General features: G+C 42.4%; 1 protein-coding gene across 1 annotated transcript in view; it reads left to right on the top strand.

Moving 5' to 3' along the window:
- The window catches only part of CENPC (centromere protein C), a 65,555-nt gene that overhangs the window by 18,887 nt on the left and 31,259 nt on the right, over positions 1–15,409 (top strand). Inside the window, exons 9-13 of the mRNA XM_065405105.1 lie at positions 253–1,138; positions 2,417–2,455; positions 4,642–4,724; positions 5,082–5,150; positions 12,594–12,698. Coding sequence (XP_065261177.1) covers positions 253–1,138; positions 2,417–2,455; positions 4,642–4,724; positions 5,082–5,150; positions 12,594–12,698 — 1,182 coding nt within the window. The remainder of the gene's footprint in view (positions 1–252; positions 1,139–2,416; positions 2,456–4,641; positions 4,725–5,081; positions 5,151–12,593; positions 12,699–15,409) is intronic.

Genomic DNA, 15,409 nt, shown 5'->3' with positions numbered 1-15,409 from the left:
TTGCTGCAAATCTTTCTAGATTAGGGATTAGGACCCAGTAGATGAACGGAATGTGGTACACTGAATGTTTACCACTGTACACAGAGTATTCACTAGATAGTGCTGCTTTGAGAACTTTAAGTGAAATCACCCACCAGAGAAAAATTTACGTTCATGATATTTCAGTTAATCATATAATATCGTTTTATATATAAAGCTGTTCCGATGGTGTTAAAAAAGGAAATTAACATGTGCATTTTTGTATGTTGGCAGAAGAGAGTAAAAAACACACACACGGACAAAGATCCACAAGAACCCCAAACAAGAAAAACTCCACGGCCCTGAAACAGATACAGCCCCAAAAATTCACTTTTTCAGTTTCCAAATCAGACACCGATATTTCCGATACAGAACAACCTAAACCAACAGAAATACCTAATGAAGATCCCTTTGGATCTTGTAGTATGACTGAGCAGCCTCAAGAGAAGGTTGTGTCTTCAGAAGAGGATCATAATTTTCCAAAACCTCCCCAGTCCATTTTAAAAACTGCTCTACGTTCATCCCACAAGAAACAAACTGCTAAGCAGAAACTTTCAAAAATTGCATCGTCTAAAAAACTGGTAGAAAACCGAAGAAACAAAGTTAGAAAATCTACCCTTAAATCCAGTAGTAGAAAATCCAGGATACAAATCTCAGAGGAGAGTTCTGAAAGTGAGCCCATGGAGGAGGTGGCTGAAAGAGAGCTTTTAAAGTCAAACAAAGTGTTTGCCCCTTCGTTGCAACAGGAATCACCGACTTCTGCATTACAGAAGTCCCGTAAATCCCCCAAACCTAAAAACTTCATACATTCACTGGAATCATCTGGTAATGTACATATCAAAACTCCTGCAAAATCTAAAAAACCTTCACAGATTTTCATAGACGATACAGAAGACTCTGAGGGGAAAAGAGCATCAGCTAAATCTCTACGGAGGACAGCTACTCGGATTAATCAAAGAACAAATATGATTGATTGTTCAAATCCTGAAAATGCTGAACCTGGGAATACAACAGATCACAAGGGTTCTTCTGGCCAGGACATGGCAGAACAAAAACACAAGAAGTCAAATGCATCTGTGAAAACAAAATATAAAAAACAGAGTAATGTCCACCGATCACAGTAAGTGGTTTTGTGTACTTTTTTAAATGAATACGCAGTGCAACTTAATTGTTCATAAAACATCTTCTGTCAAGATTGAGGCATTATTAAGGTATAGAATAATTCAGTAAAATTTCTGACGAGCCTTAAGAGGAAACTCAGACTTGAATTTATATTCATGGCTGTTAATTTTAAAAAGTAATCAGTTGCGTTTTAAAGGATGCAATCAGCTTGAGTTGGGACCTCACTTTTTTTTTTTTTTTGTAAAATACTTTTACAAAACATAGGAATCTAGGAATTCTTATACCAAATAGGACCAGTGGGCCTGTCTAATCCAGTATCCTGTCTCCCAGTGCCCGGTGCTAAATGCTTTAGAGGAAGGTGCAAGAAACCCTATAGTGGACAAATACGGAACAACCTGTTCATAAGGGGGTGCTTCCTCCTAACCCTATTAGTTAGTGTTTGACTTATGCCCTGATCCAAGAGAGTTTGTCGTCCTCCTTGATATCTAAATGTTTTATTCTGTCTAATGTAACTGTTCTTCTTATCATATAAATGTCTAGACCTGTAAAATACCAAATTCTCCAAAACCAAGACTGATAGAAATAGTTTTTGGAAACTGCTTATGCATGGGGTTTTTTGTTGAATAATATAGTTAAGCCAGACATTGCAGCATTCTACAAGTCTGACATCCAGATAATGGGGGAGGGAAATGTTAGAAATACATAGACACAAATTAAACGGTGTGGAAACTGTTCAAAAACAAATCAAATTGGTTAGTTTGATATTTTTCAAGGTGAGTGGATTTATATAGTAAATAGAAGAGACCATGAAAAGTAAATTCTATTAATAATAGTCATTATTACAGTATTACATTATTACAGGGAAGCAAGGACCACCTTAATCCTAAATACCAAGAATAATGTCTAAAATATGAGTGACAAGCATCAAGAGAAGTGACCAAACTATTCACCTTAGCGTTGGGCTTGAAAAAGCAATTTTATGACTTCCTGATATTACTTATTTAAAAAAAGGAATCTGTTACTTTGATCAGTTACTTTTAACAAATGTAGTAGGAGGAGATGTCATATTTACTTTTGCACAATATTTACTTGCAGTGAAGTTAGTACTAGATTTATGATTGGTCATTACTGCTGATGAAGCCTGTCTCTGATTCAGCCAAACTAACTTCTGTACTCTTATTTTGTATCAGTATTTTTCTAAAATTCCTTCCATATGACCCTTTTTACTATAAAGAATTACTTTCAGTAAGATTACTAACAATTGCATCTCTTCTAGAGTCTCTCCTGCACCTGAGAAAAACAAGAATCATAACAGGTAATTTCCTCTATTGTGTGTAGAACTGTCATCTTAATATTTCTCAGCACTAAGAGACCATAGCAGCGCTGCAAAGCCTTCTCGGTAGGATAAATGAGCCATCACCAGGATTTTGCTTTTTTTCCTGAGACTTGTTGCCTTGATCCCAAATCAGATTGGCATTTTTAAATCTTGCTTGGTGTAAATAGCTGTTAACAGTAGTACCAATAATACTAATAGTATTATCAGTAGTATCAATAGCATTACTATTGATGTAAGAGTATATTATTAATGGTAATAGGGGTCCCAACTGAGATTGGGATTGTGCTAGGCATTGTATATATGCATACATCCACAGTCAGGGAATATAATATCAAAATAATACAGGTGCTCATCTGTTGATTTTATTATTAATTTTCATATCTTAATTCAATGAAACTCAATATTTTAATTTAAATGAAGCTGCTGCAGAATTTCTGGTTTGCCACACCAGTGTCTCAGAGTTCGGTGGGTGGAGTTGCAAATTTTATGTTCAGCTTGCTTTAGAGTATTTTGGTTATAATTTAACACAGACTGTTGGGTCCTAACTGCCTTAATGGAGTTAGTGTAACCAACAATAGGCAGGAAGGGAGGACGCGTGTAACAATGATAAGACTGCTCCCTGAAGCCCTGTTATTGCAGTCTGATCTGTGGAGAACTCCTCTGACTTCATTGGGACTCTATGCAAGCAGGCTATTGGGCCATTGAGGATCAAGTTTCAGGACTGGGCTTAACATAGTCCAAGTTCCAAACGATTTTCTGTCCCCTCCCTTCTCCTTTTAAAACGTTTTTTAAAGCACTTATAGATACCTATGGAACATTATGGGGAAGGAAGGGAAAGATGAGGCGGCACAATGATGAGGAGCAAAGAGTGTTGGCATGGAGAAGAGAAGGGAGTGGGGAAAGGTTCTTCGTGTCTGTCAGGAGGAGGAGAGGAGGAAGGGTGGTGAGGGAGATGGAGTAAATGCCACCAAAAGTCTGTCTGCAGGAAGTGAAGGAGTCAAAGAATGAAGTGCTGATTTGAAGAAATGCAGCTCTGACATCGGGAGAAGCTGACTGCTTTAAGGCTTCTAGAAGAGCCGGGGAATGTCCAGATTCAACTCCTGTCTGTGGCAGCCATGTGGTGGTGGGACCTGGATGGGTCTCCCTGTTTCTGGCATAAATGGGGGCAATGAGAGGTCCTGGAAGCTTGGCTGTCCCTCCCTTTCCGAGCTGCTGCTGACCTTAAACACAGCACTTAACCTTTGTACCTCCATTTCCTTGCAATAAAATGGGGACAATACTTACACACGTTTGTAATGTGCTTTGAGATCTACCAATAGAAAGGGCCATATAAATGCTAAGTATAGAACTGATGTTTACTAGAGTAAACTGGTTCCTCACGATAATTGTCTACATGGATCCACACGCTTGAATGATGTGCTCCCTGGCACACAAGCTCACGCATTCTGCTAGTAGCTAGCATGTCTGTTGGGCAGTGTGCACACACTGCCTAGTTTTGTACCCATATTTGAGGGAGCATGGACCCAACTGCCCTTCAATTCCTTCCCCTAAATCAAGGATCTATAGTAAGACTCCAGAGTAGTGTCTCCGTGGTTTCAATGGCCTATGCAGCTGTTTAGCTAGAAAGGGTTGTGTGGAGACTATTGCTTCTAGGTCAGGAGTCTTATGTGGGCAAGGGCAAAACTTTCTCTTTATGGCTGCTCTGGGCTTCTAATCTGTCCCAGATGTCTGTCAGTCAAGCATTTCTGTTGTTTGGGCAAAACAATCTACCAAGTTCATTGCATTACTTACATTGTGCTCAAGCATCTATAGATACCATGTCCTCTATCTTCCAAGCCCCTTAAGTACAGATGTTCTGCAACTCCAATTCTACAAATATTTTCATCAATTTAATTTTTAAATACCAGATGTGGTTTTGTTCCCATTTCCCCATACTAGGCTGCAAATGTACAATGGAATGTCTACATCCATTTCCACAGCCTCTTTTCCTCTTCCCTCATTTATGTTTTTTTATTACATTGACAAATATTTGACATATTTAGAAGGACAAATTGTTAATGCATTATGAAAAAAACCTTGAAATTTGATACTATTCGTTTTGTAATGTGTTTATTTTTCATAATTAACATTTTCATGCCGATGGTTTTTTTTGTTTTTTTTTAAAGTGGGCCTGTTCTGAAACGTTATGTAAAATTTACTTCAAAAAATGACGAGCCTATTGCATGTGAGTGGGAGGATTCATCTTCAGGTAAGGTTTAAAGGTGGCATTTTCTTTGAGTTCCTTTTTTATATATACATGAGAATATTGCAAATTTAATTTAAAGTATTTAAAACTACTCAATTTAATTTAAAATTGCATGCAGTATCATGAAAGGTTTCGGAGGACCAAGAGGCAGAAAGTCTGTTCTTTAGTTCTGGGATCATCCATGAATGCACTAACTTATGTATATAATGCTTTTTTCTTCAGAAAGTGGGTTTTACCTAAATTTTTGAAATATCTTTGGTTTTGAATTATATGTAAATGTAATGAGGCCAGAGTCCTGTGGAAAAAAATAGCATGTGATCATGGTAATCCCTGTTTGGTGATTTATATTGCATTTTTCAGATAAATCTATAGCCTTGAAGGGTGATGCAAGTGAATTTTTGTCAAACACACCACTAAAGCATAAACTAGGTAAGGTTATTTTTTAAATTCCTTTATGTAAGTGCATGAAATACAACTAGGCTTTCAATTTTGCAATAAATTATGTGCAATAAAGACCCACAAAACTCTTGTGGGGAAAAATAAGAAATATGCTGTTCATTTTCTCTTTTATATTATGGTAGTATGATAATCCCAATCAGATTATGGTCCCATTGTGCAAACATAGAAAGGTGCAATCCCCAAGAGCCTACCGTTAAGATGAAAAATATGTCAAGGGTGGGAGAATGGAATGCAACAAACAAGCAGAAGTGGTCATGATGGTGATAGGCAAGACTTGTTAGTTCCATCTTTTAAAAACATAATTAACCCATGTCTAATTTTTAAAATGAATTTAAACTCTGGCCTTAAATATAAAAATATGTAGACTAAATTCTGAACTTTCTCTTTTTTGGTTATATTCAACAATTTTCTTTTTAGCCTCACCATGCTAATGTTAATGATGTTTAGTTATCAGTATTTTATCTTATTTTACCCCTTTCATTTTTATTTAATTGTTTAAAACTCTGGTCTTTTATGTCTTAACAGATATTTTAAACACGTGGATTTTGGTATTTAACATTTGCCACTTTCTGTTATAAATATTATAAATTGTGTTGTCTAACTCTAAGGCCTGGTCTACATGGGGGGGGGGGGGGAGGAGAGCTCTATCTAAGTTATGCAACTTCATACGTGAATAACGTAGCTGAAGTCGACTCTGCCTGCGCCTCTCACCGAGCTGGAGTACAGGAGTCAACAGGGGAGCGCTCGGGGGTCGATTTATCGTGTCTAGACTAGACGCGATAAATCGACCCCCGCTGGATCGATCACTGCCCGCTGATCCGGCAGGTAGTGAAGACATACCCTAACTTCTCTGTATATTTTAAAGCTCTTACCCTCTTGTCTTTAAATTAAGCCTTGGCCATTTATTCTTTTCTTTTCATTTAACCAATGCCTTATGTTTCCACTCCATGAGGTGCTTTCAGATGTAGCGAGAGCTCTTACTCCCTCTTGTATAGTCCAAGGTTTATAGTAGTCCATGTTGACTGTTACTTATCACCTTATTGTCTTCTACTTATCACCTTTTATTTTCTTATAAACTCATTTATTTGTTCCATTATCTTTCTGGGTACCAAAATTAAGTTGACTGGTTTATAATTCCCTTAGTTTCCCTTATTCTCCTTTTTATAGGTAGGTACTATATTTGCCCTTTCCCAGTTCTGTAGGATCTCTCCTGTCTGAGTTTTCAAAGATAATCACTAATGGCTCAGAGATCTCTTCAGCCAGTTCCTTAAGTATTTTAGGGTATGTCTACACTACGAAATTAGGTCGAATTAATAGAAGCTGGTTTTATAGAAATCGGTTGTATACAGCCGATTGTGTGTGTCCCCACATAAAATGCTCTAAGTGCATTAAGTCGGCGGACCGCGTCCACAGTACCGAGGCTAGCGTCGACTTCCGGCGCATTGTACTATGGGTAGCTATCCCACAGTTCCCGCAGTCTCCGCCGCCCATTGGAATTCTGGGTTGAGATCCCAATGCCCGAATGATGCAAAACAGTGTCGCGGGGGGTTCTGGGTACATGTCGTCAGGCCCCTCCCCCTCCGTCAGAGCAACGGCAGACAATAGATTCGCGCCTTTTTACCTTGGTTACCTGTGCAGACAACATACCACGGCAAGCATGGAGCCCGCTCAGCTCAGCTCACCGTCACCATATGTCATCTGGGTGCCGGCAGACGTGGGACTGCATTGCTACACAGCAGCAGCAGCTAACTGCCTTTTGGCGGTAGACGGTGCAGCATGACTGGTAGCCTTCATCGGCGATCTGGGTGCTGGCAGCTGTGGGGCTGGCAGCCGTAGGGCTGCATTGCACCAGCCCCTTACTTTTTGCCTTTTGGCAGTAGATGGTGTATTACGACTGGTAACCGTCGTCATCATACAGCAGTGGCTGGAACTCCGTATGTCCCCCAGTCCCCCATCCCCCCAGTCATATTCTGCTGCCTTCACAATGACGATGATGGCTATCAGTCGTAGTATGCCATTTTCTGCCAAGCGCCCTGTTGGATCATGGCACATTAGCAGAGTCTTCCCTGAGCAGCAGATCGTGCAATAGGCCTGAAGGCCATCGTCATCATAACTGCCAAGCGCCCAGTATTTGCTGCCAAGCACCCAGAAGATGCCGAGGGCTATCAGTCATGCTGCACCGTCGTCTTAAGATGTAAAAAATAGATTTGTTCTGTATTCATTTGCTTCCCCCTCCCTCCGTCAAATCAACGGCCTGCTAAACCCAGGCTTTTGAGTTCAATCTTTGGGGGGGGCCATTCTGTGTGACAGTTGTTTGTGTTTCTCCCTGATGCAAAGCCACCTTTCTTGATTTTAATTCCCTGTACCTGTACGCCATGTCGTCACTTGCCCCTCCCTCCCCTGGTCTGTCAGATACTAGTTTCGCGCCTTTTTTCAGACTAGACGCCATAGCTAGCACTGGGATCATGGAGCCCGCTCAGATCACCGCGGCAATTATGAGCACTATGAACACCACGCGCATTGTCCTGGAGTATATGCAGAGCCAGAACATGCCAAAGCAAAACCAGGACCAGCCGAGGAGGCGATTGCAGCGCAGCGATGAGAGTGATGAGGAAATTGACATGGACATAGACCTCTCACAAGGCACAGGCCCCAGCAATGTGGAAATCATGGTGTTACTGGGGCAGGTTCATGCCGTGGAACGCCGATTCTGGGCCCGGGAAACAAGCACAGACTGGTGGGACCGCATCGTGCTGCAGGTGTGGGACGATTCCCAGTGGCTGCGAAACTTTCGCATGCGTAAGGGCACTTTCATGGAACTTTGTGACTTGCTTTCCCCTGCCCTGAAGCGCCAGAATACCAGGATGAGAGCAGCCCTCACAGTTGAGAAGCGAGTGGCGATAGCCCTGTGGAAGCTTGCAACGCCAGACAGCTACCGGTCAGTCGGGAATCAATTTGGAGTGGGCAAATCTACTGTGGGGGCTGCTGTGATCCAAGTTGCCAGGGCAATGAAAGACCTGGTGATATCAAGGGTAGTGACTCTGGGAAACGTGCAGGCCATAGTGGATGGCTTTGCTGCAATGGGATTCCCAAACTGTGGTGGGGCCATAGACGGAACCCATATCCCTATCTTGTCACCGGAGCACCAAGCCACCGAGTACATAAACCGCAAGGGGTACTTTTCAATGCTGCTGCAAGCCCTGGTGGATCACAAGGGACGTTTCACCAACATCAACGTGGGCTGGCCGGGAAGGGTACATGATGCTCGCGTCTTCAGGCACTCTGCTCTGTTTCGAAAGCTGGAGGAAGGGACTTTCTTCCCGGACCAGAAAATAACCGTTGGGGATGTTGAAATGCCTATCGTGATCCTTGGGGACCCAGCCTACCCTTTAATGCCATGGCTCATGAAGCCGTACACAGGCAGCCTGGACAGGAGTCAGGACCTGTTCAACTACAGGCTGAGCAAGTGCCGAATGGTGGTGGAATGTTCATTTGGACGTTTAAAAGCGCGCTGGCGCAGCTTACTGACTCGCTCAGACCTTAGCGAAAAGAATATCCCCATTGTTATTGCTGCTTGCTGTGCGCTCCACAATATCTGTGAGAGTAAGGGGGAGACATTTATGGCGGGGTGGGAGGTTGAGGCAAATCGCCTGGCCGCTGATTACGCGCAGCCAGACACCAGGGCGGTTAGAGGAGCACACCATGGCGCGGTGCGCATCAGAGAAGCTTTGAAAACGAGTTTTGTGACTGGCCAGGCTACGGTGTGAAACTTCTGTTTGTTCCTCCTTGATGAACCCTCCGCCCCCCCTCCCCCCCACCCGGTTCACTCTACTTCCCTGTAAGCCAACCACCACACCCTCCCCTTCCCCCTTCAAGCACCGCTTCCAGAGGCAATAAAGTCATTGTTACTTCACATTCATGCATTCTTTATTAATTCATCACACAACTAGGGGGATAATTGCAAAGGTAGCCCGGGATGGGTGGGGGAGGAGGGAAGGAAAAGGACACACTGCAGTTTAAAACTTTAACCCTTATTGAAGGCCAGCCTTCTGATGCTAGGGCAATCATCTGGGGTGGAGTGACTGGGTGGCCGGAGGCCCCCCCACCGTGTTCTTGGGTGTCTGGGTGAGGAGGCTATGGAACTTGGGGAGGAGGGCTGTTGGTTACACAGGGGCTGTAGCGGCGGTCTCTGCTCCTGCTACCTTTCCTGCAGCTCAACCATACGCTGGAGCATATCAGTTTGATGCTCCAGCAGCCGGAGCATCGACTCTTGCCTTCTGTGTGCAAGCTGACGCCACCTATCATCTTCAGCCCGCAACTTGCTCTGTTCATCCCGCGATTCAGTACGCCACCTCTCCTCTCGTTCATATTGGGCTTTTCTGTAATCAGTCATTGACTGCCTCCACGCATTCTGCTGTGCTCTGTCAGCGTGGGAGGACATCTGTAGCTCTGTAAACATGTCATCACGCGTCCTACGTTTTCTCTTTCGAATCTTCACTAGCCTCTGTGAAGGAGAAACATTTGCGGCTGGTGGAGGAGAAAGGAGAGGTGGTTAAAAAAGACACATTTTAGAGAACAATGGGTACACTCTTTCACGTTAAATTTTGCTGTTCACATTACACAGCACATGTGCTTTCGTTACAAGGTCGCATTTTTCCTCTTATATTGAGGGCCTGCCGGTTTGGTGTGAGAGATCACTCACGCAGTGCCAGGCCACAGATTTCAGCTTGCAGGCAGCCATGGTAAGACACAGTCTTTTGGCTTTTTTAACCTTCTTAACATGTGGGAATGGTTTCAAACAGTGGTGCTCTCATTTCCCATACCAAGCACCCGTTGGGTTGGCCATTTAAAATGGGTTTGCAATGTAAAAGGAGGGGCTGCGGTTTCAGGGTTAACATGCAGCACAAACCCAACTAACTCCCCTCCCCCACACACCCAATTCTCTGGGATGATCACTTCACCCCTCCCCCCCCCCCACCGCGTGGCTAACAGCGGGGAATATTTCTGTTCAGCAGAGCAGGAACGGGCACCTCTGAATGTCCCCTTAATAAAATTGCCCCATTTCAACCAGGTGACCGTGAATGATATCACTCTCCTGAGGATAACAAAGAGCGATAAGGAATGGATGTTGTCTGCATGCCAGCAAACACCGGGACCATACGCTGCCATGCTTTGTTATGCAATGATTCCAGACTACGTGCTACTGGCCTGGCGTGGTAAAGTGTCCTACCATGGCGGACGGGATAAGGCAGCCCTCCCCAGAAACCTTTTGCAAAGGCTTTGGGAGTACATGAAGGAGAGCTTTCTGGAGATGTCCCTGGAGGATTTCCGCTCCATCCCCATACACGTTAACAGACTTTTCCAGTAGCTGTACTGGCCGCGATTGCCAGGGCAAATTAATCATTAAACACGCTTGCTTTTAAACCATGTGTAATATTTACAAAGGTACATTCACCAGAGGTCCCCTGTGTGCCCTCAGGGTCTTGGGTGAGTTCGGGGGTTACTGGTTCCAGGTCCAGGGTGACAAACATATCCTGGCTGTTGGGGAAACCGGTTTCTCCGCTTCCTTGCGGCTGTGAGCTATCTACATTTTCTCCATCCTCCTCTTCCGAACCCTCTTCCCTGTGTGTTTCTCCAGTGAGGGAGTCATAGCACACGGTTGGGGTAGTGGTGGCAGCACCCCCTAGAATGGCATGCAGCTCCGCGTAGAAGCGGCATGTTTGCGGCTCTGCCCCGGACCTTCCGTTTGCTTCTCTGGCTTTGTGGTAGGCTTGCCTTAGCTCCTTAATTTTCACGCGGCACTGCTGTGCGTCCCTGTTATGGCCTCTGTCCTTCATGGCCTTGGAGACCTTTTCTAATATTTTGCCATTTCGTTTACTGCTTCGGAGTTCGGCCAGCACTGATTCATCTCCCCATATGGCGAGCAGATCCCGTACCTCCCGTTCTGTCCATGCTGGAGCTCTTTTGCGATCCTGGGACTCCATCACGGTTACCTGTGCTGATGAGCTCTGCGTGGTCACCTGTGCTCTCCACGCTGAGCAAACAGGAAATGAAATTCAGACGTTCGCGGGGCTTTTCCTGTCTACCTGGCCAGTGCATCTGAGTTGAGAGTGCTGTCCAGAGCGGTCACAATGAAGCACAGTGGGATAGCTCCCGGAGGCCAATAATGTCGAATTCCGTCCACACTACCCCAATTCCGACCCCCTAAGGCCGATTTTATCGCTAATCCCCTCGTCGGAGGTGGAGTAAAGAAACCGGTTTAAAGGGCCCTTTAAGTCGAAAGAAAGGGCTTCGTCGTGTGAACGTGTCCAGGCTTAGTTAGATTTAACGCGGCTAAAGTCGACCTAAACTCGTAGTGTAGACCAGGCCCTAGGATGGTTTTTTTGTCAGGCCCTGCTGACTTGAAGACACTAACTTGTTTTTTCCCTATTTTAGCCTTAGGTCCTACCCATTTACACTGATGTTCACTATGTTAGTCATCTGATCATTGCTACCTTTTTGGTTAAAAACTGAAACAAAAAGGCATTTAACACTTTGGCTATTGCTGCATTTTCTGTTGTCTTTCCTTCCTCATTGAATAATGAACCTACTCTGTCTTTGGTCTTCCTCTTGCTTCTAATGTATTATAGCCTCTTCACTACTCTTACTATTTGAACCCATTTTGTGATATGCCTCAGGAGGTTGCTGAGATAAATGGAATGAAATGTAATGGAAAACCAGTATGGGGACTATTGTTGGACAGATAGGGTGAAATAGCTATGTGCTACGTGTGCATGTGAAATACGATTGGCAATGCTTGTTTTCTTGCGCAGTCATAAAAGCAATGTGTTATAGCCTAAGTGTTAAGGATGTGATGAATATTCTGTATTAGCCTAATAAATAGTGCTAGTGGTTTAATACCAGTATTCTGTTAAACACTATTCTGATAAAAACTTGACTAATAAATAGTTTCATGTTAATTAATGTTGTAATCTCTGAGCTTCTGATGGTGAAAGCAGTTGTTGAACACTATTCAAACGTTGCCAGTCGTGGTGTGCTTGCCAGTAGACCTGCATTTTGAATATTATCCAGAAAGCTGGCTGTATTTTTTTTTTTTTAAAAAGGCCTAATTGAAAGCTGAACAACGTGCAATAATTTTGCAAAAGAGTGCACATTTTGTAAAGCAACAGTCTCTCACGCTAGTGAAATTTCATACTATGCTACAGTCACCAGATTGAAATATGCACAATTGAAAACAAATCCCTAAAAAACGTGTAAAATATCTTATGCTGTGGGGAGTGACAGCTTACTTTAGAGTCTTCGATGGGATAATGATTCAGAGGAACTAATTAGAGTGTGTTGGACTTCTTCTGATAACTTCTGGGTTTATTTTATCCAATATGAACTATTTTTTTCTTTAAATCTGTTCATTAGTAATGCCATCCCAAACACCCAATGTTCGTCGGACAAAAAGAATACGAATAAAGCCTTTGGAGTATTGGCGAGGGGAGCGCGTGAACTATCTGATGAGACCTTCAGGTATTGTTTCTATATATATTTCTGCTTGTCTTTAATCTTAATTCAGTGCATTATCAGAGTATAGATCGGGACTTATTCTTCTCCTTAAAACATATGTAACTAGAAATAATGTCACAAGATTGCTACACACCCTCAGAAAGCGAAGCTGCCCATTCTGTACTTCTGTATGTTAATGTTGTATTCCTAAAGGGGGGAATAAAGTGATTTCTCCAAATCTGAATACAGATGATTCCAATACAGAATCATGAAGGTAAGAGAAGGAAAAAACCTGTTAGGCTGACTCTGATCCTTCTTCCAATGCAGAATTATTTTTCTGTGTCCTTTGTTCTAATTCATTCAGTCTAATTTAAAATCTCGCAAGTAATGGAATACATCTCACTATCAAGGACTTTTGCCTTGCACATCAGCCTACATTTTCCCTTAGTTTAATCGCACTGTCTGTGATTGCATTAAATTTTCTCCATCCTTGTTTTTTAAATAGTTGACTTGTCTTACTTCCGTATTACATACCTAGAGGTAGGGCCAGATTTTCGAAAGAACTCAGCTGCATTTGCTCTCAATGGGAGCTGCTTGATCCTGAGGTTTTTTTTTAAAAATCTGGCTACTTTGCTTTATGTGTCCTGTAAGAGTGCCAAGCAGTTCTGAAAATCAGCCCAAACTGTGCTAAGCTGTTCTGAATGTCTGGCCTACATATCTTGGGTTTTAGTCTTTCTGGATAGATCAGTCCTCCATGCTGCTTGATTATTTTTCTTGCTTTTAGAATCATAGAAATGTAGGACTGTAAGGGACTTTGAGAGGTCATATAGTTCAGCCCCCCCTGGCTGAGGCAGAACCTACCTGGATAGTCCCTGATAGGTTTTTGTCTAACCTGTTCTTAAAACCTCCAATGATGGGAATTCCATAACCTCTCTTGGAAGCCTGTTAAGAGTACTTAAGGATGCTTATATTGGGAAAACCTTTCTAAATAGCTAACCTATATCTCCTTTGCTATTGATTAAGCTGATTACTTCTTGTCCTACCTTCAGTGGACTTGAAAAACACTTGATCACTCTCCCCTTTATAAAAGCCCATAACGGATTTGAAGACTCCGTTATCAAGGTCTCATCTGCAGTCTTCTGTTCTCAAGACTAAACGAACGCCAATTTTTTAATGTTTCCTCATAGGTCAGGCTTTCTAAAACTTTTATCATTTTTATTGCTTTGCTCTGGAGTCTGTCAAGTTTGTCCATATCTTTATTAGGGTGCCCAGAACTGGACACAATACTTCAGCAGAGGTCTTACCAGTGCTGAGCAGAGTGATAGTTATCTCCAGTGTCTTCCATATGATACTCCTGTTAAAACACCCCAGAAAGATATTTGCCTCTTTTACAGTTGTATCACAATGTTGGCTTATATTCAATTTGTGATCCACTATAACTCCCAGAGCCTTTTCAGCAGTGCCTTAGTCCCTGTTTTGTAGTTGTACATTTAATTTTTTTTTCTTCCGAAGTGTAGTATTTGGCATGTGACTTTGTTGAATTTCATCCTATTTATTTCAGATCATTTCTCCAGTGTGTCAAGATCATTTTGAATTCTAATGTTGGCCTCCAAAGTACTTGCAACCCCTCCTAGCTTTATGGCATCTGCAAATTTTATAAGCGTAGTCTCCACTTTATTATCCAAAAAGAACGAGGAGTACTTGTGGCACCTTAGAGTAATTCATAAAAATGATGGTTCGTATCAGACCCAAGACAGACCCCTGTGTGACCCCTACTAGATACATCCTCCCAGTTTGACAGTGAACTATTGATAACTACTCTTTGACTATGGTCTTTCAATCAGTTGTGCACCACCTTATAGTAATTCATCTGACCACATTTCCCTAGTTTGCTTATGAGACTATCATGAGGGACTGTGTCAAAAGCCTTTCTTCAGTAGGCACCCTTCAGTCTCAAGAGATCATGGATATGCACCCCTGAGAGGTAAAGCCTTACTAAAATCAAGATATATCAAGTCTGCTGCTTCTCCCCCATCTGGTTGGCCAGTAACGGTGTCCAAGAAGGAAACTAGGTTGGTTTGGCATAATTTGTTCTTGATAAATTCATGTTGTGTATTACTTACTACCCTAATATCCTTTAGGTGCTTACAAATTGATTAATAATTTTTTCCAGTATTTTTCCAGGTATCAAAGTTAGGCTGACTGGTCTATAATTCCCCAGGTACTATAGATAGGTACTATGTTTTCCCTTCTCCAGTCCTCTGGGACCTTACCATTTTCCATGAGTTGTCAAAGATAATTGTTAAATGTTCCAAGATTTCGTAAGCTAGTTCCTTAAGTATCCTAGGGTGAATTTCATCAGGCCCTGCTGACTTGAATACATCTAACTTATCAAAATATTCTTTCACGCATCTTTTTCCTATTTTGACTTATCTTCCTTACTCCTAGATAATATTAATTCTATTAAACATCTTGTCACAAACTTTTAAGTGAATACTGAAGCAAAATCAGCACTAAACACTTCAGCCTTCTTGGTGTCATCCATCATAAGCTCTCCTTTCCTGCTAAGTAGTGGACCTATGCTTTCCTTCATGTTTCTCTTGTATCTAATGTATTTATAAAACCTCTTAATATTGCCCTTTGTGTCTCTTGTTAGGTGTAACTCGTTTTGTGCTTTAGCCTTTCTGATTTCATCCCTGCATGCTTGTGCTATTCTTTTGTATACATCCTTAGCA

This window comes from Emys orbicularis, chromosome 5 (assembly GCF_028017835.1).
Source record: "Emys orbicularis isolate rEmyOrb1 chromosome 5, rEmyOrb1.hap1, whole genome shotgun sequence".
Lineage (NCBI taxonomy): Eukaryota > Metazoa > Chordata > Testudines > Emydidae > Emys > Emys orbicularis.
Note: the sequence above shows the minus strand (reverse complement) of the source record. Positions and strands in the feature narration are given on the sequence as shown.